At 51.3% G+C, this 25,547-nt stretch overlaps 1 protein-coding gene and 1 non-coding gene across 5 annotated transcripts; both read right to left on the bottom strand.

Annotated features, from left to right (window-relative positions):
• Positions 1-779: 779 nt before the first annotated feature.
• TRNAK-CUU (transfer RNA lysine (anticodon CUU)) lies at positions 780-852 on the bottom strand. Its single transcript has one exon. It is a non-coding gene; the product is annotated as a tRNA-Lys (tRNA).
• Positions 853-1,324: 472 nt separating this feature from the next.
• Positions 1,325-25,491, bottom strand: ZSWIM9 (zinc finger SWIM-type containing 9). Of its 4 annotated transcripts, none has more exons than XM_086349698.1 (4): positions 25,353-25,491; positions 23,832-24,107; positions 15,685-15,997; positions 1,325-4,266 (listed from the first exon to the last, which is right to left on the bottom strand). In XM_086349698.1, exons 2-4 carry the CDS (start codon positions 24,095-24,097, stop codon positions 2,083-2,085), a joined length of 2,763 nt encoding a protein of 920 aa, XP_086205824.1. In that variant the 5' UTR covers positions 24,098-24,107; positions 25,353-25,491; the 3' UTR covers positions 1,325-2,082. The 4 variants fall into 4 exon arrangements, with proteins under 4 accessions (XP_086205824.1, XP_086205823.1, XP_086205826.1 ...); XM_086349697.1 differs by having other exon boundaries at positions 25,227-25,399; XM_086349700.1 differs by having other exon boundaries at positions 25,223-25,374.
• Positions 25,492-25,547: the final 56 nt, after the last annotated feature.

Raw genomic sequence — 25,547 nt, 5'->3', positions numbered from 1 at the left:
ATGCTGATGGAAAGGGGATCAAAATCTGAGGATATGAGATTAGGGCTCCAAGTCACTATCTTTCTCAGCCAAAGGAGATTGCCTTCTTTTGAAAGAACCCACACACAAAAGGCAGAAGCACAGAGGAGAAACCTGACATTATCTGAGCTCCTGGGTTCAGCTGCACTTGAAGCCTCTGATTTCCCAGTGATGTGACTGGCTGGACCCCCTTTTATATCAAGCTCCTTTGTTGCTACTCAAAGTGTGCTCCACAGTCCAGCAGCAACCGCCTCATTGGAGAACCTTATACAATCTTGGGGGCTTCCCTGGTGGCTCAGTGGTAAAGATTCTGCCTGCCAATGCAGGAGATACCAGTTCCCTCCCTGGGTTGGGAAGATCCCCTGGAGAAGGAAATGGCAACCCACTCCAGTATTCTTGCCTGGGAAATCCAACAGACAGAGGAGCCTGGCTGGCTACAGTCCATGGGGTGTTGAAAGAGTCAGACATGACTTAGCGACTAAACGACAACAATGATAAAATATCGGGCCCCACTTAGACTGACTGGTGATTCATCCATTCGTAAAATTTGAGAAGTGCTGTGCTATTTCTGCCTGGATTTCTATCACCTGCAGGAGAATTCAGTCCCCCACATCACCTACAATAACAGAAACCCCAACTCCAACTGCCATTAAGTATTAACTTATCTTTATCCTATTTGGAAGCTCCCCAGTAGGCAGACTCCAGATACAGGTTTTTTCTTTCTGTCTTTCCTTTTGGCCACACAGTTTACGGGATTTTAGATCCCTGACCAGGGATTGAACCCGGGCCCTCGGTAGTAAGAATGCAGAGTTCTAACCACTGGACTACCAGGGAATTCCCCAGATTTTCTTCCTCTCTTAGCTCTGTCATCGTCAATGATATCCTTCATTCTCACATTTTATTAAGAAGCTTGTAAGCAGCTCTAGGCCTAACCATTGCATTCCGGGCTTCTCCTTAGGACTGAGAGAACTTTTAGAAGTCTCCTACCCTAAGCAGACCCACTGGCCTGGATCAGGGCACACGCCCCATCTTAAACCAATCACTGGCATGGACTAGTCATTGGTGGAAAGCATCCACAGGTGTTGGCAAGCTGTCCCCATGGCCCACTGGCCCAGGCAAGGGAAGATGGGGCCTGAGCTGCCATGGAGATGGATTCATTTTGGGTCCCCACATTTCATCAAGCCCCTGTAGGGCCTGTTGATAGGAGAAAAAAAAAAAAAAATGAGGAGGAACACTGGACCTTTTCAACTGTCCTCTGGGTCTCGGCCTCCCACCCACCCCCAACAAGCCAAGAACTCAGCACGAAAACCAAAATAGTACTGTTTTATTCCAATCCTGAAGCGCCAGAGTCCAGACGGTTACCCTCCTCTGCTGGAGAGCCCCCCAGCCCATCCCATCAGACCCCCGGGGCCCCCCTCTAATTTTGTCTCTTCCGGGAATGACCAACAAGTAGGCAAAGGCGATCCAAGACTCCAGGCCTCAGAGAAATCCCAAATCAAACCCCTCCCATTTCTTTTCTCCCCTTCCTTTCTTTTGCCGGTTCCTTTTCCCCTTCCCTCTGCTTCATCCTCAGCTCCTCCTCCCCTCCCCCACCCTCTCCAACCTCCTCTTGCTTGTCTCCATTTCTTCGTCATTTCTGCCTCTTCCCTTGTCCTCTCTCCTCCATGTCTCCTTTGTCCTGTCTCCCCTCCCCTCTCCTTCATCCCCCTTTGCTTTTCTCCCTCCTCCTGCCAGGCTCTCCCCACATCCTGGTGTCCTCCCCTCCCCCAGCTCTATCCCCTTCCTTCTCCTGTCCCGACCTGACCCTGTCTACACTCTCTTACCCCAACTTTCCTCTCCGAAGGAGAATCCCTTGGCTACCACCATCTGCCACGGGACCTCAGAGACCACACTGTCGGCTCCCCCCTCGGATCCAGAGAGGCCAGCTGCCAAGATGGGGCCCCTGGGTACCCCAGGAGGTGGCCGGGGTGGGGTGGCCCTCTTGGCCTCAGCCCTGTTATCTTTGGGATCGAAGCGTGCCCTCCCGCTCCCACCGTGGAGGGTCACGGGCAGGGGCCGGCAGGCTCAGGGCTCGGGGGCCCTCCCCCAGCAATCCCTGAGCAGGTCCATGTGGAATAAGGCTGCCCCGGTGAGGAGGCGTGCGGCGAACACGTGGCGGCAGGGCAGGCGGCGCGCCGCGTGGATGGAGCAGGAGCAGCGCGTCAGCGCTCCGTCCAGGAAGAAGTCCGAGGCGCCGTCCTGCAGGGCGAAGCCAGCCCCCGTCCAGTGGAAACCGCGGGTCCCGTGCTGCCGGGCGAAGGCCAGCTCTTCGGCCACCAGCTCTGCCAGTTCTGGCCCGCAGGCTGCTCGGAACTTGGCCAGCGGCTCCCAGTCCACCTCCTCGTCCCCTGAAGGGCAGCACGGCCTCTTTGGTTCCCTTGGGCCTTCTCCTCCACTTCCTTCCTGCGAGCTCTCCCCTGGCGCCGGGTACCTCCTCCTTCTGGCTGCCCGCTCTGGGTCACCCTCTGACACGGTCCCCACTGGGGCGCTGCACGTGACTCCATCCCCCAGCCCTAGACAGCCCCCTCCTGGGTCCCCACACTCCCTGCCTTGCCCGCCTCTGCTCTTGGGGCTGCCAGCCTGGGCACCCCCTCCGTCTCCATTCTCCAGGCCTGCCCCCCTAGGGTCCCCCAGCTGGATCAGAACTACATCCTCCAGGCCCCTTCTTCTTTTGACACCCAACCTCGCTCCTCCTTCTCTAGTCTCTGGCCCTCTCTGCCTCCCATCTCCCCACTGGGGCCCCCTGGGGTCTCCATTCTCGGGGACCAGTTCCAGGGCCTTCTCCACAGGGACCCCCCTCCAGTTTCTGACCTCCAGCCCCCTCTCCTTCTCGGCTTCCAAGTGCAGCCCCTTCCAGTCCCTGGTTTTCAGGCCACTTACCCGCTCATCGTGCAACTTGGGCCCCCTCCAGGAGCTCCCATCATGACTCCTGACTCTCTCGCAATCAAACTGGGTCCCCCTCCCGTCTGCGGTCTCCAGCACCCTAACCTTTCGATCCTCCAGCTGCGCCAGCCTCCAGGTATACCCTTCCAGTCCTCTCAACCTCTGGTCCTCCACCTGGGCCCCCCTCCAGATATAACCTTCCAGCCCCCAATCTTTCTCACCCTCCAACGGGCCCCCCCTCCAGTCTCGGATCTCGGGAGCTCTCAAGCGCTCCTTCTCCAACTGGGACCCTCTCCAGACACTCCCCTCTAGCTCTCTCACCTGGTTTTCCAACTGGACCCCTCTCCAGTCACGGATTTGCAACCCTCTCCCCTTCTCACTTTCCACCTGAGCCCCTCCCCGGTCTCTGGTCTCCAGCCCTCGGGCCCACTCCTTCTCCACCTGAGCTTCTCTCCAAAAACTTCCCTCCTTCCACGCCCCTCCCCAGTCTCTGGTTTCTAGGCCCTTCAACCTCTGGTTTTCCACCTGTGCTCCCCTCCCTGGCTCCCCCTCCGGCCAAGGGCCCGCGTCGTCGGAGATGTCGGGCGCCGCCTCCCCAGCCGCGTCGGCCCACTGCATGGCCACCAGATCGCGTAGGCACTGCGCCACGCTGCGCGAGGGGCTCAGGCGACGCAGCAAACGCCGGCGGTGGCCGCGCACCAAGGCGCACGCGTCCAGGTCGCGGGCGGCTTCGAAGGCGCGGAAGCGCACCCACATGTCCCGGCGTGGCGCCCAGTTGCGCTCAAAGTAATCGACGAAGGCGGCCGGGCCGTGGGCCCGCAGCTCGGCCAGGGCCTCGGCATAGGCGGCGGGGGACGACGCGCCCGCCAGGCGACACAGGCGGGGCCACAGGCCCGGGTCCTCGCGGCCCGCGCCGCCAAGCTCCTGCGCCTTGCTGAAGAGCGTCTCCAGGCCCTGCGCCCTGCAGATCTGGACACGAGCGCCGGGCAGGAGCTGGCGCACGGCTGGCAGCTGCGCCGCCACCTCGGGCCCGGCAGTCAGGCAGCGCACGCGGCCCTTGACATCTGGCGCGCTCTGCAGCAACGAGGCCAGCGCAAAGCGCAGCAGGCTCGGCGTGCCCGGGCGCGCCACGCAGCACGCGGCCTGACGCGCGCGGCCCGCGCCGTCCACGCACAGGACCGCCAGCAGATCCAGCGCGCCTTGCAGCCCCGGCAGCCGGTCCACCAGAAGCATGCGTGGGAAGCGCCGCAGCAGCGCCCGGGTGCGTGACGTCAGGAAGAACACGGTCTCCACCACCGCCTGGTCCTCCACGAACACCAGCTTCACCTGCGGGCGTGGGAGGAGAGGCAGGGAGAGCTGTCAAGAGGCTCAGGGGTCGTCGCCCTGCCCACGATTCCCCCCCTCGGCGGGAACTGGGACTCCATCCATTCATTCATTGCTGCTGTTCTTGTTCAGTGCCCAAGTCGTATCCCTGTCTTTGAGACCCCATGGACTGTAGCACTCCAGGCTTCCCTGTCCTTCACTATTTCCCGGAGTTTGCTCAAATTCGTGTCCACTGAGTCTGTGATGCTCTCCAACCATTCATTCATTCATCCGTTTGACCAGCAGGAGGCAGTGCAGGGGAATGGTTTAAAACCCGACTCCAGATTGTCTGGGGGCTTCCCAGGTGGAGCCACGGTAAAGAATCCACCTGCCAGTGCAGGAAACACAGGAGATGTGGGTTCGATCCCTGGATGGGGAAGAGCCCCTGGAGTAGGAAATGGCAAACCACTCCAGTATTCTTGCCTGGCAAATTCCACGGACAGAGGATCCTGGCGGGCTACAGTCCATGGGGTCACACAGAACGGGACACGATTGAGACATTGAGCACACAGGCCAGATTGCCTGGATTTGCGATTCTGGCATTACCATCTAAGAGCTGTGTGGTTTTTGCCCACTAGCGTCTCTGAACCTCAGTTCCCCCTAATAGAAACTGGGTATTCATTCCTTCCTACACTCAAAGGCAGCTAGGGTAGTGGTTCTCAAAGTGTAAGTCCTGGATCAGCAGCATCAGCATCACCTATTGATTCTTTGACAGAAATGCATATTCCCAGGCCCTCTGCAGCCCCGTTGAGTCAGAAGTTCAGGGGGAGGGGCCCAGCAATCTGTCTTGACAAGCTCTCCCAGGGTTTCCAGGGCTTCCCTGGTGGCTCAGTGGTATAAGAATATGCCTGCAATGCAGGACACACGGGTTTGATCCCTGGGTTGGCAAGATCCCCTGGAGGAGGGCATGGCAACCCACTCTAGTATTCTTGCCTGGAGAATCCCATGGACAGAAGAGCCTGATGGGCTATAGTCCATGGGGTCACAAAGAGTTGGACACAACTGAAGCGACTGAGCACGCATGCATGCACCTGGGGTTCCCATGCATGCTCAAGTCTGAGAGCCACTGGTCTAGAATTCAAGGGCATAGACTGTGGGGCCAATTTGCCTGGCTTTGAGTCCCTGCACCACCACTTCCTAACCTTGTGACTCAGGCTGTCTGTGCCCAGCTTCCTCCTTAACCCCCTCGTTTCCGAGTTCCCCCTTCTGGGAAATGAAGAGTCATTCCTTCACGCATGGATGGTCAGGTTTAGCATAGCGTCTGGAGCCAGATGGCCTGAGCTGAGACCCTGGAGCCCCCACTTCCTGGCTGTGTGTAGCTTCTGGCCACTTCCCTGACCTCTATCATTTGCAAAATGATGATGATGAGAGTGTGACTAGGCAGATGAAATGAATGGAAGTATTTAGAACATCTCAGGGCACAAGTGGGTTTCCTTGGTGGCTCAGTGGTAAAGAATCCGCCTGCCAGTGCAGAAGATCCAGGTTCAATCTCTGAGTCAGGAAGATCCACTGGAGAAGGAAATGGCAACTCACTCCAGTATTCTTTCCTGGGAAATCCCATGGACAGAGGAGGCTGGCCAGTAGTCCATGGGGTCGCAAAGAGTCGGACATGACTTAGCGACTGAGCATGCATGCATGCAGCACTGACAAATAATATCACTATTATTCAACAATACTCACTCAATAACCAGTAAGTGCTCTTGAAGTGTTTCTTATTATCCTAACTATCATCCATGTTTAAAGACCAGGTGCTCACAAAGGTCTTCTCTGAACACCCCATTTAAGCCAACACCCATCTCTCTCCAGCCACTTCTCTCCACACTTACCCCCTGAAGCGTGTTACATTTTTATTTGCTGTTTCGCTTGCTGCCTGTTTGCCCTCCCTAGGATGTCAGCATCACAAGGATACTGTTTCATTTCACTTTTGCAGCCCTTGGTGCTCTGAATGGCACCTGGCCTGAGCCACAGCTCAATACATCCCTAGTGAGTGAGTGAATGAATGCTAGTGTGTAGCAATTGCCACTATCTCTGGAGTGGAAGTTCAGGGAATGCTGGTTTTGAATCCTGGTTTCGAATCCACCATCTACTTTATAGCTCAGTCCCCAGCACTCAAGGCTGACTCTTAGCTCCTCTGTTTCTTCACCCTCCACATGCAGTTCACCCCCTAGGGACTTCCCTGGGGGCCCAGTGGCTAAGACTCCTTGCTCCCAATGCAAGGGGCATGGGTTCGATCTGTGGTCAGGGAACTAGATCCCACGTGCTACAACTAAGAGTTCACATGCCGCAACTAAAGATTCTTCTGTGTGCTGCAACGAAGACCTGGTGCAAGCAAATAAATGTATTTTTAAAAATTTGACCCATCCCCAAATCTAGCAGCAACCTTCAAAATAAGTCCAGGATCTGACCCCATCTCCCCACCCCTATGGCCACTGGTCAGAACCATCACCATCTCCCACCTGGATTACTGTAGCCACTTCCACTAGGCTCCCTGTCTCTCCCAGTCCCCCACAGAGCTGCCAGGGGGCATTTTTAAGATCAGATCACCCCCTCCTCTGCTTGAAAACCTTTCCCAGAAATTCCAATCACACTTCAAGTCAAATCCAGAGTTCACCCCACAGCTATCCAGCTGGATGATCAGGCCCTTGGACCTCATCTCCTGTCCCTTTTGTCTGCCTTGGCCTCAGCCACTCTGGCCTCATTATTTTTGCACGAAAGTCACTTAATGGGGTAGGGAGATTAGTGGCAATGAGCTTAGGTCCCCTCTACCAGGCAGGCAGCTAGGCTGTTTCAGCCAGGCCCTGCAGAGCTGACCCACAGCTGAAGAATCAGGGTTGGAATATAAGTTAAGCATAGATCTCTCCACAAACTATTCTGCCATAATCTGACCTCATCCCTCAAAACGGGTTAAAAAGCAATGCACAGTTCTCCACTTTCAAAGTAAAAGAAAAAAACAAAAACAAACACCAAAACAGTAACAACAACAAAAAATTCTATTAAAAATAAAGCCTGCTGCTGCTGCTAAGTCGCTTCAGTCGTGTCCGACTCTGTGTGACCCCATAGATGGCAGCCCACCAGTCTCCCCTGTCCCTGGGATTCTCCAGGCAAGAACACTGGAGTGGGTTGCCATTTCCTTCTCCAATGCATGAAAGTGAAAACTGAAAGTGAAGTCGCTCAGTCGTGTCCAACCCTCATCAACCCCATGGACTGCAGCCTACCAGGCTCCTCCGTCCATGGGATTTTCCAGGCAAGAGTACTGGAGTGGGGTGCCATTGCCTTCTCTGAAAAGCCTGCTGCTGCTGCTAGGTCGCCTCAGTCGTGTCTGACTCTGTGCAACCCCACAGATGGCAGCCCACCAGGCTCCCCAATCCCTGGGATTCTCCAGGCAAGAACACTGGAGTGGGTTGCCATTTCCTTCTCCAATGCATGAAAGTGAAAACTGAAAGTGAAGTCGCTCAGTCGTGTCCAACCCTCATCAACCCCATGGACTGCAGCCTACCAGGCTCCTCCGTCCATGGGATTTTCCAGGCAAGAGTACTGGAGTGGGGTGCCATTGCCTTCTCTGAAAAGCCTGCTGCTGCTGCTAGGTCGCCTCAGTCGTGTCTGACTCTGTGCAACCCCACAGATGGCAGCCCACCAGGCTCCCCAATCCCTGGGATTCTCCAGGCAAGAACACTGGAGTGGGTTGCCATTTCCTTCTCCAATGCATGAAAGTGAAAACTGAAAGTGAAGTCGATCAGTCGTGTCTGACTCTTCGTGACCCCATGGACTGCAGCCTACCAGGCTCCTCTGTCCATGGGATTTTCCAGGCAAGAGTACTGGAGTGGGGTGCCATTGCCTTCTCCACTGAAAAGCCTAGCAGAGTCCAAAAAGAACACGGAAATTGCCTCCCCCACCCTAAAATTGTACATTCAGCATCTTAAGGAGTAGAGGCATTTGATACATTTTATGGAAAAGCCTAGTCGGCTTACCACTGAGCCAGTTACAGCACCACAATCAGTTTTTTCAACCGTCATTAATTTTTATACCTACCATTACTTTATGATTTAATTTATCCTAGCAGATGTTTCGATCTAGGACAGCTCTGTTCAATACAGTAGCAATTTACATTTAAATGAAGACTTAAAAAGATGTAAAAATTCACTTGCTCGGTCACACCGGTCATATTTCACTGCTCAGCAGCCGGGCGAGGTTAATGTCTACTCTGTGGGTTGGGGCCGACAGGACATTGCATCAACACAAAAAGTCTTATTCGATGGAGCTGGTGTAGAAACCAATGTAAAGATAAAAGTTGTCAGATGCTAACTAGACTTACTGAGGTGATCATTTCACAATATATACAAATATCAAAACCCTTATGGGGACTTCCCTGGTGGTCCAGGGGTTAAGAACCCACCTTGCAATGCAGGGGATGTGGGTTAGAACCCTGATTGGGAAACTAAGATCCCACATGTCGTGGAGCAACTAAGCCCAGCGCTGTAACTTCTGAGCCCGACATGCTCTGGAGTCTGGGTGCCACAACTAGAGAGTCATTGTTCCCAAGGAAGATCTTGCATGCCATAGCTAAGACCAGACACAGCCAAGTAAATACATAAAAATAAGTAAATATTAAAAAAAACCCTTATGTTGTATACCTGAAACTAACAGAATGTTATATGTCAATTACATCTCAAAAAAAGAAAAAAAAAAAGGATAAATGACAAGGTCCTACTGTATAGCACGGGCTTCCTGGGTGGCTCAGACGGTAAAGAATCCTCTTGCAATGCAGGAGACCTGGATTAGAGCCCTGGGTTGGGAAGATCCCCTGGAGGAGGGCATGGCAACCCACTCCAGTATTCTTGCCTGGAGAATCCGCATGGACAGAGGAGCCTGGTGGGCTACAGTCCATGGGATCGCAAAGAGTCAGACACGCTGAGTGACTAAGCACAGCACTGAATAGCACAGGAAACTATTCAGTATCCTGTGACAAACCATAATGGAAATAATGGGAAAAAGAACGTATATGCTTGTACAACTGAATCACTTTGCTGTACAGCAGAAAGTAACACAGCATTGCAAATCAACTATACTTCTGTTACAAAACAGAAACGAAAAGAAAATATTAATAGATATAACGGGTTAAAAAAAACCTCCAGAACAACCTTACATGTGTCCACTGTATTAAGTAAGCTTCTTATCTTTTTCTCCTTGTGAAAAGGAATAAGATAAAAGCAAACAGAGCAAAGGGCTTCCCAGGTGGCACTAGAGGTAAAGAACCCGCCTGCCAATGCCGGAGACGTAAGAGACGTCAGTTTGATACCTGGGTTGAGAGGATCCCCTGGAGGGGGGCACGGCAACCCACTCCAGTATTCTTGCCTGGAGAATCCCATGGATAGTGAAGCCTGGCGGGCTACCAGTCCATGGGGTGGCAAAGAGTCAGACATGACTGAAGAGAAGCGACTTAATACACATATGCAAACTGCTGGGAAAAACTATCTCCACAGTTCTGCAGCATTAACTCTTTCAACTCCCACAACAATCCTGAACATCAGGGCCTGTTACTACCATCCCATTTTTCACATGGGGAAACTGAGGCACAGAGCAGTTCAGTTGCTTGTCTGGGGTCACACAGGTAGTAAGCAGCAGAGCTGGGATTTGAACTCAGGCATTTTGGGCCCAGGGTCCATGCTTCTGACCATTAGACCCTTCACAGAAGTGATCGGGCCTGCCTCCCAGGCTTCCAGGGTGAGGTGCATGGTGGATGGTAGGGCACAAGGGTGGATGGAGTGGCCGGGGGAGGAGCAGCTGGGAGGATGCGAATGAGCGTGGGTACCATCTCAGACCCACAGATCGGTGGCCCTGGGCTGCAACATCCGTAGACCAGATTCCACATCAGAATGTGATGTGAATATTGGAAACCATACCACTTAACACTCCCCACCACACATCTTCCTATATTCAGGCACACAGCCTCCTTTTTCACATGCACAGAATAACAGAATAACATGTGGACAGTGTCCAGACTGTCCCCACCTCCCCAAAAATATGAAGGAATAAAAATAATAGCTAAATAGCCAAATCATATAGGGCTTCCAACTTTCTGGGCACTGTTCCTTACACACACACACACACACACACACACACACACACACACACCCCTACAAAAACAACAACCCTAAACCCTATGAAAGTGTTAGTTGCTCACTCATGCTCGACTCTTTGCGGCCTCATGGACTGCAGCCTGCCAGGCTCCTTGGTCCATGGGATTCTCCAGGCAAGAATACTGGAGTGGGCAGCCATTCCCTTCTCCAGGGGAATCTTCCTGATCCAGAGATCAAACCCAGGTCTCCCACATTGCAGGCAGATTCTTTATGGTCTGAGCCACCAGACTCTAAACCAAGCCCCCAAACCCTATGAAGTAGTATCTTTGATTATCTCCATTCTACAGATGAACAAACCAAGGTCCAAAGAGGTTGTGTATTAATAACTTGTGTTCACAACTTACTGGATGTTCCCCAGCCAGGAAATGGTTCAGCTAGAATGTATATCACGTTTTTAGTGTATGTCCACATAAAAGCAAATTTCTAGCTGTTACCATATCACTCCCCGAATGACTAGCCTGATGTAAAAAACAGGACACAGAGAAGATTCGCTTTGGGAGCCAACAAGAGGTAGAAAGGCTGAGACTGAGCCGTGAGAGACCAGGGGTTGTCTGGTCTGAACCAGGGCACCAGCTCCAGGTTCAGATAGGGCTCTGGGATACCCTCGGTGAAACGGCTCTGTAAGCCTATGGTTGTCTTTTTTTACCCTTCAGCCAGCCAAGTGGTTGGAGTTTTCTCAGGGGGATTTGAGCGGCCCCAGGGGAAGAACAAAAGATGCTAACGTCTGGCAGGTCCCAGCATACAAAGCAAGATGCAGAAAAGTGGGTGTGATGCGCTGCCTTGCTGGGGGAGGGGGGAGGGCAAAGAAGATTAAAAAGAAACACATGCAAATGTTATCTGTGCAGAGAGCTGTGCCGTTCCGTTCAGAAGCCACTAGCCACATGAGGCTACTGAAATTTCCGTTCGTGTAATTCAGTGAAGAATTCAAGGGACTTCCCTGGCAGCGCAGTGGTTAAGACTCCACACTTCCACTCCAGCGGGGCATGTATTGGTTCCTTGGTGGGGGAACTAAGGTCCTGCAAGTCACAACTTAAAAATCCGGCACAGCACAGCCAAATAAAATAAAATAATTCAGTTCCTCAGTCAGACTGGCCATATTTCAAGCACTCAATAGCCACATGAGCTAGCCTACTGGACAGCAAGACACAAATCATTTCTAGCATCACAGAAAGTTCTGTGGGACAGCGCTGGGCTATAAAACAGAAAGATAGAAATGATGGATAAGCCACTGAATACTCCAGAAGCCTCTGAGGAGGAGCCCCGAGGGACAGGATATGTCAAGGGGACTTGTCACTACATACCCTTCGTACCTCTTGAATTTAGGACCATGTGACCATCTTACATATTCAAAACACCAGTATTTAAATTTTTTTTTTAAAAGGAAGAGCCCTTTCACTAGTCTGTGTCTTGGTTTTCTAGAACTTCTTCATTTCTTTCAAAAGTATTAAGGTAAGTCGACATATAATCCTGCAACCCCACTCCTGGGCATATATCCAAAGAAAACTCTTAATTTGAAGAGACACATGCAGCCCAAGTTCACAGCCGCACTATTCACAAGAGCCAAGACATGGAAGCAACCTAAGTGTCCATGGACAGAAGATGAATGGACAAAGAAGATGTGGGGTGTGTGTGTGTGTGTGTGTGTGTATGTAATGGGGTTCCCAGGTGGCACCAGTGGTAAAGAACCTGCCTGCCAATGCAGGTAGACATAATATACCCAGGTTCAGTCCCTGGGTTGGGAAGACCCCCTGGAGGAGACCACAGCAACCCACTCCAGTGTTCTTGCCTGGAGAATCCCATGGACAGAGGAGCCTGGAAGGCTACAGTCCATAGGGTGGGAAAGAGTCGGACACGACAAAGCGACTTAGCGTACACACACACACACACACACACTGGAACACTACTCAGCCATGAAAAAGAAGGAAGTAACGCCATTTGTAGCGTCACAGATGGACCTAGAGATTATCATCCTAAGTGAAGTAAGCCAGACAGAGAAAGACAAATATCATATGATAATGCTTATATGTGGAATCTGAAAAAAGTATACAAACGAACTTATTCACACAACAGACATAAACTCAAAGACTTAGAAACGAAAAGATTTATGGTTATCAAAGGGAAAAGGCAGGGGCAGGGATAAACTAAGAACTTGGGATGAACATATACACGCCGTGCTGTGCTGTGCTTAGTCGCTCAGTCGTGTCTGACTGCGACACCATGGACTGTAGCCCACCAGGCTCCTCTGTCCACGGGGATTCTCCAGGTAAGAATACTGGAGTGGGTTGCCATGCTCTCCTCCAGGAACATATACACATTACTATATATAATAGATAAGCACCAACGTTGAGTATAGCACAGGGAACTAAACTCAACATTTTGTGATAACCGATAAGGAAAAAGAATAGATGTATGTATATGCATAACAGAATCACTTTGCTGTATACTTGAAACTAACACAACACTGTAAATCAACTATACTTCAATTGAAAAAAATTAAGGCAGGGCAAGTCACAGACCCAGGACCAACTTCAGTTGAGGCTGGATTTCATGACAGCCTCCAGACTGGGAGCTAGAAGGATGATCCACTGACTTTGGAGTCTTTCCAATATGAACATGCTGCTTCTTGCAGGGGTGAGCCTACTCAGGGTGTTTCCAGGGAAGAGCTGGAACTGACAAGGAAGCGCAGGAACCTCATTTTCAAACTGAGGAATATACAGAGTGGTAAAGAGCATGTCCTTGGATCCAGACTGTGTGGGTCTGAAGTCCAGCTCTGTCGCTAAGTAGCAGTGTGACCTCCAGCCAGTTACTTGCCCTCTCTGTGCTTCAGTTTCCTTATTTGCCAAATGAAAATGAGAATGGTGGACTCCTTCCTTGTAGTGTGCTGGTGAGATTTGAAACAAATCACCATTTATAAAGCACTTAGGGCAGTGCCCGCAACATAGTAAGTGCCCGATAAACGTTAGTGAAATTGTCAATATTATGTGTGGATAGGGGGCTGGGTGTGAAAGAGGGCTTGTTACTGGGCATGAGGTGGAGATGGGAAGAGTGCTTGGACTTGATTCTAGAGAGTGGGTTTGTTACTGGGAAGGGTTAATTTTGACTCCTTGCTGTTTCTATGGCTTTAACCCTCGTGGTTTTTGTGTGTGTGTGTGTGTGCTGTTTTTGTTGTTATAATCATACATGATGGCCTGCCTCAGAGAACCCTGCCCCCTCTGCCTGACCCTTAAGCTAAAGTGCCTTTGTTTAGCTCACAGGGAGATAATCTGACCCTACCCACCTATGAATGATTGTAAAGAAAAACTAACACATTCCCCTGCCTGAGACTTGCCATTCTAGGAGGTATTTTCAAAAATTAAATGGTCTTTTTAACTTGTTTTCTCACCTCCCTCCATCTCCTATCCATAAAAGAACCTGGTATCCAGGCCCTGAAAATGTTACTGAGTCCAAGCTCGTTCTCCTCGCTGCACAATAGGCCAATGAATCTGAGAGACGAGGTGAGGTCTCTCGGAAGGCAAGGAAGACACTTTAATCGGGGAGCTGGCAGACCGAGAAGATGGCAGGCTAGCACCTCAAAATAACCATCTTATTGGGGTCTGGACGCCAGGTTGTTTTATAGATCAGAGAGAAAGAGGCAATGAGGAACTAAAGTCAAAAGGCAGAACAGAGAGGGAGATGCAGTGGGGAAGTAAAGTGAAAGGGTCTTCAGTCTTGCAAAACATCTCCAAGGGAATGTCCAACCTTCAGAAGGGGTGTGTTACTCTCTTCTATTCACAGGGGGGCAAGCACAAACTATCTCTCCAGGAGATGAACAAAGGAACTTTAGTTTACAGTCAAGCAGAGGGGCAGGGTCCTCCCAGGCAAGCCCTTGAGTATGATTATAATAATAAAAGCAAGTCAAAGAAACAGTTTCCAACATGGAGTCAGAACTGGCTTCCTCCTGGCAACAAGAAGATAGTTATTTTGAGACGTTAGTCTGCCATCTTCTGGGTCAGCTGGCTTTCTGCATAAAGTCATATTCCTTCCTTCAACACCTCGGCCCTTGGATTTATTGGCCTCTCGTGCAGCAAGCAGAGTGAGCTTGGAGCTGGTAACAGGTTCACACCTCATCTTTATCCTGAGTCGGGACCTTTTCCATGCATGAAAGCACAGCCAGAAGGAGAAAGGAGAAACCAATTTTCTCTCCTCCCTCCTTCTCTTCTTCCCTCCCTTCCTTCCTTCTTTCCCTTTAAATCCTCCCTGGCTCTGAAGTCAGATCAAACCAGCAGAAAGATTCCTCACAGAGGAGCAGTATTCTCGCCATTCTTCTAGCACCCGGATCTCCCCCCAGCCTCAGAGCCTCTACAATGACTCTTCCCTCTGCCTGGAATCCATTTCCTTTCAAAGACAAAATGATTGGGGGGCGGGGGTTCCCTCCCTCCAGTCTGTCCCCTCAGCTTCACCATCATGTCCTCATAGAGGCCTTCCCTGACCACTCACATTAAAATAGCACCCTTACAACGGGCCCTGTCCACACTCTTGCCCTATTCTCCTTTAGGATTCTTCCCCTACCCCTCCAACCCCCATTCATCTCATTATATCATGGCGTACCCTCCCTACTAAGATGTGATCTGGTTGACCGGGGTGTTTTTACTTTGTGAATACTCATCAAATTCCATACTTACCATTTTTGCATTTTCTATTTGTGTAGTTCAGTTAAAAAAAAAAATTTAATAGCACCGTCCATCACTCTGGATACTTTTCTACCTAGCCCCAACTCTATTGACCTGATACCACATTTGGACATGCCTATCTGTGGTTTCTCCCGCGACCACTGCACGGTAGCAGTAGCCAATCACCACAGGTGGCTATTTAAATTTCAATTCGTGAAAACGAAGTAATATTTAAAAATTGGGTTCCTCAGTCCGACTGGCCACATGACAAGCACGCAACAACCACATGTGGTTGTGGGGCTAACATAGTGGGCGGCGTGGGATCATAAGGCATTCCCATCCCGGCAGAAAGTTCTACTGCAGGGCGCGGCCCTAGAGGATGAGTTCTCTGAGGGACTGTGTGTGTCTTGCTGGCGGCCGCCTCTCACCCCCATCCCATGCCTCCATAAGTGCTGAATGAATGTGGAAAGGAATGAATGAAAGGCGAGAATGATGAATGGGAGGATGGATGAATGGATGAAATGAAAGACCCGCGAGACTTGGGCGTGGCTCTCCCCCGTACCCCTGCTCCCCGCCTGCCTCTCGCGAGACCCCACCTTGGCCTCTGGGTCGGTGCGGAAGAGCCCTTCGAGCACGTGCAGGGCGTCCAGAACGCCGTGGTCGCGGCCCTTGCAGTAGGAGAGCAGGCGGCGCACGTCGGCCGGGGCCACGAACTGCTTGGAGATCTTGTTGGTGGTGCGCACAGGTAGGCAGGCGTTGGCCAGCAGGTGGCCCGGGCGGAAGTAGTAGGCAAACTCGAGCGGGCAGGCCGGGTGCGAGTGGGTCAGCTGGCACTCCGTCACCACGAGGCGGTCCCGCAGCGGACTCAGCTTGACGATGATGAAGGCCGGGCAGCCAGGCTGGGGAGGCCTGCGGAAGGAAGGATCACGGCCGCCAGTCACATCACCCCACTGCTCGCCCTCTTCTGCCTTCTCTCTCTCTCCTTTATTCTTAGGTTTTAACATTAAGAATTGTTTCAAGGTGGGGGAGGGATCCATTCATTATGAGTTCCGGATTAAAACATACACACTACTAAAATAAAATAAACACACTACAATATAGAAACTAGATAACCAACAAGGACCTACTGTATGTGCAGGGACCTATACTCAATACCCTGTCATAACCCACAATGGAAACGAATCTAAAAAGAATATATGTCTTAACTGAATCGCTTTGCTGCACACCCGAAACTGACACAACATTGTTAATCAACTCTCAGTAAAATTGTTTTAAAAAGAATTGTTTTGAGCACAGAGAAGAGTAGAGGGCCTTAAGAATATGCTGGCTGTGTGACCTTGGGCAGGTTGCTTCAGGTCTCCGGGCCTCAGTTTCCTCTTAAAAAGGAGGTGACAATCATCATACGTTTCTCATAGGGTTGTTGTGAGGATTAAAAGAGTTGCTACCTGGAAAGTCCTGGAAAACAGTGTCTGGAACATGGGGGAGGGCTGTATGTGTGCTAGAATTCTGTATCCACCACCCCCAGCTCTATTAAAAGTGAATGCATGGTTTATCATACTTACCTTAATCAATTTGAAGAAATAAAATGTTTCATATACTCCTGTATCTGCTTCTGACTTAGCAATAACAACATTGCAAGCCGAGGCCTTCTGTGAACTCTGTCCCAACTAAATCCCCTCCCTCCTTCTGCCCCCAGAGGTAGCCACTCCCAAAAGGGGGTACTGAGCATTCCCACATGTGTTTTTATGAATTCATAAGCAATGAAAATGATGTTACAAGGTTTCAAAACTTTGTATACATGAAAAGGTGCTCAAACTGATGAGGTATCAAAGGAACACAAAGCCTTACGGTGAGATATCTGTATTATATACAGATGTAGACACAGATATGGTAGAATATTACTCAACCATAAAAATGAAATAATGCCATTTGCAGCAATACGAATGTACTTAGAGACTACCTTACCAAGTGATTTTAAGTCAAAGACAAATATACGATACTGCTTATACATGGAACTGAAAAAAATGACACAAATAAACTTACAAAACAGACTCAAAGACATATAAAACAAACTTATGGCTACCAAAGAGGGAAGGGGTGGGATAAATTAGAAGTTTGGGATTAAAATATACACACTTCTATATATAAAATGGGCTTCCCTGTTGGCTCAGTGGTAAAGAATCTGCCTGCAATGCAGGACACATGGGTTTGATCCCTGGGTCGGGAAGATCCCCTGGAGAAGGAAATGGCAACCCACTCCAGTATTCTTGCCTGGGAAATCCCATGGACAGAGGAGCCTGGGGGGCTGTGGTCACAAAGAGTCAGACACGACTGAAGCAACTTTGCACGCACGCGTACACACAAAGGTAGTCACATCTTAGTTGAAGGAGCCATGCAAATGTTATTGTACAGGGCAAACAGACTTTTGCAAATATGATTAAATTCGGATTTGAGGTGAGGAGATGATACTGGGTTATCCAGACGGGCCCAGTGGAATCACAAGGGTCCTTAAATAAGGGGAAAAAGGAAAGAGGAGCATCAAAGTCAGAGACAGATTGAAAGATGCTATGCTGTTGGCTTTGAAAATGGAGGAAGAGGCTGCAAACCAAGGAATGGGGGTGGTTTCTAGAAGCTGGAAAAGGCAACGAAACAGATTCTCCCCTGCAGCCTCCCGAAGAAGCACAACCCTGCAGACAACTTGATTTAGCCCACTGAGACCCGTGTTGGACTTCTGACCTTCAGCAGCGTAAGATCACACATCTGTATGATGTGTGTGGTAAGCCACGATGTTTGTGGTAATTTGTTGCAGCAGCAACTAGAAACTAATACAAGCATCACACTCTATATAACCTTTTGTAGCTTGCTTTTTCACTCGTTAGCTCTCCAAGACTTTCTGTTTCATTGTTTGCTGCCTAATATTCCACTCCACAACTATGCCAACTGTTAGGTTGTCTCCAGTTCTCCCTTACAGACAGCACGTGAGCTAACATGCCCTTATACATCTCTATGTGCGTGAGCAAAAGCCTGTCTCAGACAGTAGTTTTCAAACTGCAGGGCATGGCCCACCACCTGGCATCAACTTAGGGAATGACATCCAGCACGGTGAAAAAGAGAATGCTGCTGCTAAGTTGCTTCAGTCGTGTCCGACTCTGTGCGACCCCATAGACGGCAGCCCACCAGGCTCCCCGGTCCCTGGGACTCTCCAGGCAAGAACACTGGAGTGGGTTGCCATTTCCTTCTCCAATGCATGAAAGTGAAAAGTGAAAGTGAAGTCGCTCAGTCGTGCCTGACTCTTAGCGACCCCATGGACTGCAGCCCACCAGGCTCCTCCATCCATGGGATTTTCCAGGCAAGAGTACTGGAGTGGGGTTCGGGAAAAGAAAACCAGAGTACAAAAAGAAAAACATCAGAGTATATATTTCTCTGATAATGTTTAAATTGACATCTGTTGTCCGAAAGGGGGACTGTGTTTCTCCATGGGGAGGTGAGATTGGCATTTTTTGGTAGATTTCACATTTATAGAGCAGGGGTCAGCAAACTTACAGGTCCTGTTGCTATACCATAGACACAGCCATGGATGATATGTAACTGAATGGGTGTGTCTGTGTGTCAATAAAACTTTATTTACAATGATGAGCTGCAGGTTGCACTTGGCCCCAGGGCTCCTAGTCTGCCAACCCTTCTAACATAGACCATCTGGGGTCTGGTAGAGTTAAGAAGGCTTCCGGGTGGTAAATGCCAGTAGCACACCCCAGCCCCTAAAGGCTCCCACATTCTTTCTAAACAGTCCTTGAGGAGGGTGATCCTTCTCAGGATCCACCTGAGAAACCTTCAGTCTAAATACTTGGAATTGTCTCTGTTAAATCAGAGACAATTCTTTTTTTCCCTCTATGCACAAAGTAAAACCCAGGAGTTTAACAGATTTTAAAAATCCACAAAAAGCATTTGAGACTTTTTGCTTAAAGTAACAGAAAGAATGCAAATTTAGAAAAATCTTCAGTGTACAAATCATTCTAAATAGAAGAAAAATGTGAAGCCGCTCTGAGGGGCTTCCCTGGTGGCTCAGATGGTGAAGAATCTATCTGCAATGTGGGAGACCTGGGTTTGATCCCTGGGTTGCGAAGATCCTCTGGAGGAGGGCATCGCAACCCATTCCAGTATTCTTGCCTGGAGAATCCCCATGGACAGAGGAGTCTGGTGGGCTACAGTCCATGGGGTCGCAAAGAGTCAGACACGACTGAGTGACTAAGCACAGCACAGTAGAGCTGCCACGATGGTATCCGATGAAGCTCAAGAGAATTTCCAACATGCAGCCATTTCTGATCTAACCAAATGACAAGTTCATGGGGTTCTACCCCATACATTTATGTAGAAAAATTCATGGGCTTTCTCTCTGGTCTGACCTCTTTGGGCCTGGGTGTTTCAGCCTCTAGAACAAGCCCCAACTCCAGGGGAAGCCATGCATCCAGAAGAATGGACGTACCAGAGGATGGCACGTGCCCTCTCTGGGGTCCCAGGATGTCACACAATGGTCTATGGCAGTCTCCACATGCCACTTCTCTCCATCTAACTGGGGGAACAATACCACAAGCCCCTCTCACTGTCAGCTCCACATGGGCAGGAATTTTAGTCTGTTTTGTCTACTGCTGGATCTTCAACACCTAGAACAGCTCCAGCCCCTGGGAGGTGCTCAGTAAATATATGAGTGAATGACTATATGCCACTGTCTGAACCCCAGGTACACCACTTATTACTCATCCCACCAAAATCACCCACCACCAAGTCCTGCCTATCACACCTTCTAAACTCTCCAAACCATTCATTTTTCCCCCTATTTCAATTGCAACCAACCTACCATAAGTTCTTTCCCTTTTCATGTAACATCCTTCTCCCTTCTTTTCATCTAGATAACTCTTACTTATCCTTCACAACTCAGAGCCAGCACCACCTCCTCCAGGAAGCCCTCCCTGACCATCCCTGGGCAGATTCCATCACAATACTGGCGTGATGATTTGATTGATGCACATCTGCAATGAATGCTCCCCACTGAAATCACAGCACCTAAGACACATACACCCTGCATATAGTAGATGCTCAATACAAACCTCTTGATGAAACGAACAAATGCATGGTACCTAGGACCAGCATATCCTTAGGGTGTTAGCACATTGAACTCTCACATTAAAATGATCCATGTTTGAAATAAAGATGAGAGGGAGATAGGATGGTAATTAAAAGCCTGGGTTTTGTGGTCAAATTGTGTGGGTCTAAATTCTGGTTTTCCCTCTTAGCAGCTGTGTTATTTTGGGAAAGTCTTTTAACCTCTCTGTGCCTCAGTTTTCTCATCTGGAAATAGGGGCTAATAATAATACTGACCTTGCAGGGTTGTTGAGAGGATTCAGTGAGATGATTAAAATACATGGTGAGAAAGGGGGCTGACATCTAATAAACAGTTAATTAAAAAGTAGCTGCTGTTTTCAAACCTCTTTTTTTCTTCTAAAAGTACCTTCCTAGGACTTCCCTGGTGGTCCAGTGGTGAGGACTCTGCACTTTTGCTGTCCAGGGTGCAGGCTCCACCCCTGGTTGGGGAACTAAGATCCTGCAAGTCTTGCTGTCAAAAAAAAGTACCACCGCTGTGTTCTGCACTCCACTCACAGGATTCTTCTGGATCTTTCAGGTTCTCAAGATGTTTGTGCTTTCAAAGGCTGGTGTGTGTTGGGAAAGGTTGGGAGTTCTCTTCTAAAGAGGGGAGTGCTGTGACAGCTGGGAAAAGTGGGGGAGATACATACACCAGTGGCGATTTGGGGGTTACTGTGCAACCTCCAGGAAAGGATGGGCTAGAAAGATGGCCCATTTGTGTGCTCCCTGAACCCTCAGCCCCAGCCGCCTCTCTGGCCTCTGGTTTCCCGCCTCTAGTCCATTCCCTGTCAGGCCCCAGAGGATCTTCCTACCCCCAGAGCTGACCCTGCTCACAGCCCCGGGGAGCACCAGGATGAAGTCCCAGCTCTTGGACTCAGCCCTGCGGGTCTAGGCCTGACACCGTTCCAGCCATGTCTCCTGGCCTTTCTCATGAACTCATTCCCGACTCTGTCCTTGGTCCCTGGACTGTGACACTGGAGAGGCCCTGCCTGAGCAGGGAATACAGGGGCTCAGAAGTGATGGGCCCCCACGTCCTCAGCCACCAGTTCATCAATCACCTCCAGTCCCAGGCTCTGCATCCCGGGACCATCCCACTGTCCACCCAGTCACCAGGCCCAGCCCAAGGCATGGTCCTCACCCCCTTGCTGGCCTGTCACTCCCTCCCATCCCTCCTGCCCCCTGGGTCCCTCTGAAATGTGTAGAGGGACAGTGCCTGCATGTAGTATGTGCCATGTGTTTGTTAAGTCACATACATACATAACACAAACATAGAGAAAATACCACCTACGGTCACCTCTTCCAGGCAGCCTTCCAGATCTACCCTGGGAACTTGGTACAGCTGATCATTCCTCTTTTATCCTCCTCCATCTTTCTCTCTTTTTTTTTTTGTTGTTGTTGTGGCATTTTGTCTGGTCGCTAAGTCGTGTCCAACTCTTTTGCGATCCCGTGGACTGTAGCCCGCCAGGCTCCTCTGTCCATGGGATTCTCAGGCAAGAATACTAGAGTGGGTTTCCATTTCCTTCCCCAGGGGATCTTCCTGACCCAGGGATGGAACCTGTGCCTCGGCATTGGCAGGCGGATTTTTCACCACTGAGGCACTAGGGAAGCCCGTCTTTTTCATTACTTTGGGCCATCTTTGAGGGGTGGTGGCCTTTGTCTCCTCCATTAGATTCCTGAGCTGCTCAAGGGCAGACATCAGCTCTCTGGGTTCCACACACCCTATGAACAGCATGAATACGGTAGGGGCTCAGTAAGTGTCTGTTGTTTTGAATTGGGTTCTGTTAACAAGGAGAAAAAGCAAAAACAAGGAGAGATTCCAGATTGGGCCTGAGCTCCCCACAAGCTCTCATGTTCTAGGTACCTGGGTGATAATGAGTGTTTGATACTGTTCTACTTCTAGCTCTCCAAGTCTGTTTCTAGAATAAGCAGTGAGTAAGCTACTGAGAATTGTAATCCTCACAATAAATGCTTAATGAGCTCTGAATGAGAACTGTAGTTACTAAGCAATCACCTAGGCCCCCTTTTGAATGATCTCAATCTATCCACTCATTGAATCCTCACAAAACCTACTGATCAATACTATCGTGTGTGTATGCGTGCCAAGTTGCTCCACTCATCTTCGATTCTTTGTGACCCTATGGACTCTAGCCCTCCAGGGTCCTCTGCCCATGGGATTCTCCAGGCAAGAATACTGGAGTGGGTTGCCCTGCTCTCCTCCAGGGGATCTTCCTGACCCAGGGATTGAACCAGCGTCTCCTGTATCTCTTGCATTGCAGGTGGATTCTTTACCACTGAGCCAACTGGGAAGCCCATTAATATATTACTTCTCCCATCTTCCCAGGGAGGTAACTGAGGCCCAGAAAGGGGATGTCACGAGCTCAGCGTCATGGGCTGATGAGCAGTAGAGCTGTGGTGGGCCCCAGGCTGCCAGCTTCCTTCTCTGTGCATGTGACTCCTGTAACAGTTCTTATGTATTGAGCTGCCCCGTGTTCCAGGCACTGGAAAGCCGCCTTCCTGCTCACAGTAACCTTACAACAGCCCTTTCCATAGATGAGAAAACTGAGGCTTGGAGGTGTGAAGTTCGCCGCCCAAAGAGACGCACCCAGGAAGTGGTGGAGCCAGTCTCAAGCAGCATAGGCAGAGCCTGTGTTCTTCAGCGAACCCCTCTGTCCCTGACTCCCCAACCAAGGGTCTCCAACTCATACACGGACAAGGGCCAGACAGACAAAGGAAGTGGCAGAGGAGGAGGTGGCAGAGAGTGGTGGGGTCTGTGGCAAACCTGAGTGCCAAAGCCCCCTCTGATTGGGGTGGCTGCCTGCCACACGGGAACAATGTCTCAGCCTCCTCCCGAGTTGCAAGGGAGGCTGGAAACCCAACATTGTAAGGAGAATGTGCAGGGTTTAAAACTAGGGTAAGTTAAAATACCCCTGGCCACTTGGTTGTGTCTCCTAGCCCTCCTGGATTCCTCAAGCCCTCTGAAGCATTACAGTTAGAGGGAACTGTTATCTGTGAGCTTGTTCATATCATGTTACTCTTCTGTCCCTTCTGGAAGCAGAAGGGCTGGGAATTTGTCTGTCTTGCTAACCCCCACCCCAACTCCCCCCAAGTGAAATATCCCTAGCTTCTGGCAGGGGACCTGGCCTTGGATTTACTGAATGCAATGATTTTTTTTTTTTGGGGGGGGGATCTATTTTTGTCCTATGGCTTTCTCTGCAGCTAGCCTCTTCATATAGGTGTCCTAAATCTGGGCTCTCACCTGTTTTTCTGGCTGGCTGGTGTTTTTGGCGCCATGTCTCCATGTTTTTGGAATTTTCTTTTTTAATGTCTCTTGGGTGTGTGTGTGTCTGTCTCGCTCTGTGCCTCTCCACGGGTCTCTTAGAAAATCTCTAAGTGGAGGCCGCACTTTGCAAGTGGCTCTCCATCCCTCCAGCAAACTGCCTCTGTCTCAGTTTTAGTCTGAGCCTTGACCCTTTAGTCTCTCTTCAAGGTTTAGCGGTTTCAGTTGACATCTCTGCCCTCCCGGTCTCCCGGGTGCGGGCTCGCTGCTTTCCCCTCCCCCGGGACGCACACCACCCCTCGCCAGCCCCCAGCCCGGCTCACGCACCCCACGGCGGGCCGGCTGGGCGCGCGCACGTCCTTGCACACCAGCCGCACGTAGCTGTACTTGAGCACGTCGATGAGCGTGTAGAGCGGGGGCGCGCTGGCCCAGCGGCAGCGCGCCAGGTGCATGGAGCTCTTGACGAAGAAGAGTGCCAGTCGCTGCTGGCACCACGCGTCGAAGAAGCGACTGAACTCGGCCCACGAGAAGAAGGCCCTCTCCCGCAGCTCCTGCTCCTCCTGCCCCGCCGCTGTGCCTGGTGGAGGCTCCATCCTGGGGCGCCTGGGTGGAAGGGGTGGGGAGGACACCTGGATATCAGATCCGTCCTCTCCCGAGGAGGTCTCCCGCTTGCTCCAGTCTCCGCCTGCCTCTTCAGAACTGACGCCTCTCTCCAGGTGGGGCAGGGGGCGGGGGCGGGGAGCGGGGTGTACCCGTTAACCTCCAGCCCATCTTTGGCCTCCTCCCACGCCCAGCTATATTCCTGGGACAGTTGGAACCTGCCAGGCTGATCTTTTAACTCCAGTTCTGGTCTCCTCCATAGACACACGTGATCCCTAGTACAATTACGGTCCCTCTCCCAAAATATGACTCTTAAAACTCAGTCGTGGACCCCTTCCCGAATGTGTTCCCAGCTTCCAGGTAGGATTCCCTCCCCTTCCGGATGTGCCTTCTGCACTTGGCAGTAACCTCTAGAGCCTCCGGTCATCTAGAACGCCCTTTTTCATGCGCCTATACGAGGGCTGTAACCCACATCCAGCTGCGACCTCCCCGCCTCGCGGCCCTTCTAAAGAAGCTCGATTACCGGATGTGCTCCGCATCTCCAGTAATGGATCGCTCATCCCCAGTCTTATTCTTCATGTACCTGTGGCTTTCTCCTCCCCAGATGTGTTTCAGATACTAGGCGGCTGTTGCCTCTCTCCCAGATGGGGCCCCCAGGGGTTGCCACATGCAGCTGTGCCCCTACTTCCAAGAGATGCTCTCGTATCCAGACGTCCTCCCCACATCGAGTACGGCCCCTTCACGTACAGGTGTGTGCCCCATTCACTTATGGCCAATTCTCTAAAGTGTCACCAGTATTCATCTGCGGTCCCCATCTGCCCAGATGCACCGCGAGGCCCAGCTGTGGCCCCCTCCTCCCACGTCCAGCTATCATCCTCCCCCAGATTGGCGTCCTCGCCCTAGACGTGGCCCGTCGTCGTCAGACGGGCTGCATCGCCCCAGATGCTCCCCCACGTCCAGCTGCGACTCCCCCACTCTTGGAGCCACTCCCAGCCGGCTCCAGGCTCCACAACCCCTCCCAGCCCTGCCAGCCGCGGCACCTCCCATCCCGGCTGTCCCACCCAGCTGTGCCTCTCCCCTCCCCCAGATGTGCACCCTTCCCGCCCCTCCCCACTCACCTACCCGCCCCGGAGCGGCGTCCACCTCCCACAATGCCCCGCGCCGCGGCCCGGCCCGGCCCTTGCTCCCGGGATGCCCCGCGCGGCCTCCCGCCTCTCTTCCCGCCGTGCCTCGCGCGGTGGCTCCCACCAGATCTCCGTTTTCCCGCTGGTCACTCCTCAATCCAGAGCAACAGTGGCTCGGGGCTGTTTCCCAGCGTGCTCTGCGGGAGGGCTCGCCCCACTTCATCCCCTTTCCAGGGAGTCTCACGACCGGGAGACTACAACTCCCAGCGTCCTCCTCGCGACGGCGGCTCGGACGTCGCCCGGCCCCTCCCCTCGACTC

The sequence above is a fragment of the Bos grunniens genome, chromosome 18 (genome assembly GCF_055505025.1).
Source record: "Bos grunniens cultivar Pamir isolate PY7600 chromosome 18, Bosgru_T2T1.0, whole genome shotgun sequence".
NCBI classification, from domain to species: domain Eukaryota; kingdom Metazoa; phylum Chordata; class Mammalia; order Artiodactyla; family Bovidae; genus Bos; species Bos grunniens.
Note: the sequence above shows the minus strand (reverse complement) of the source record. Positions and strands in the feature narration are given on the sequence as shown.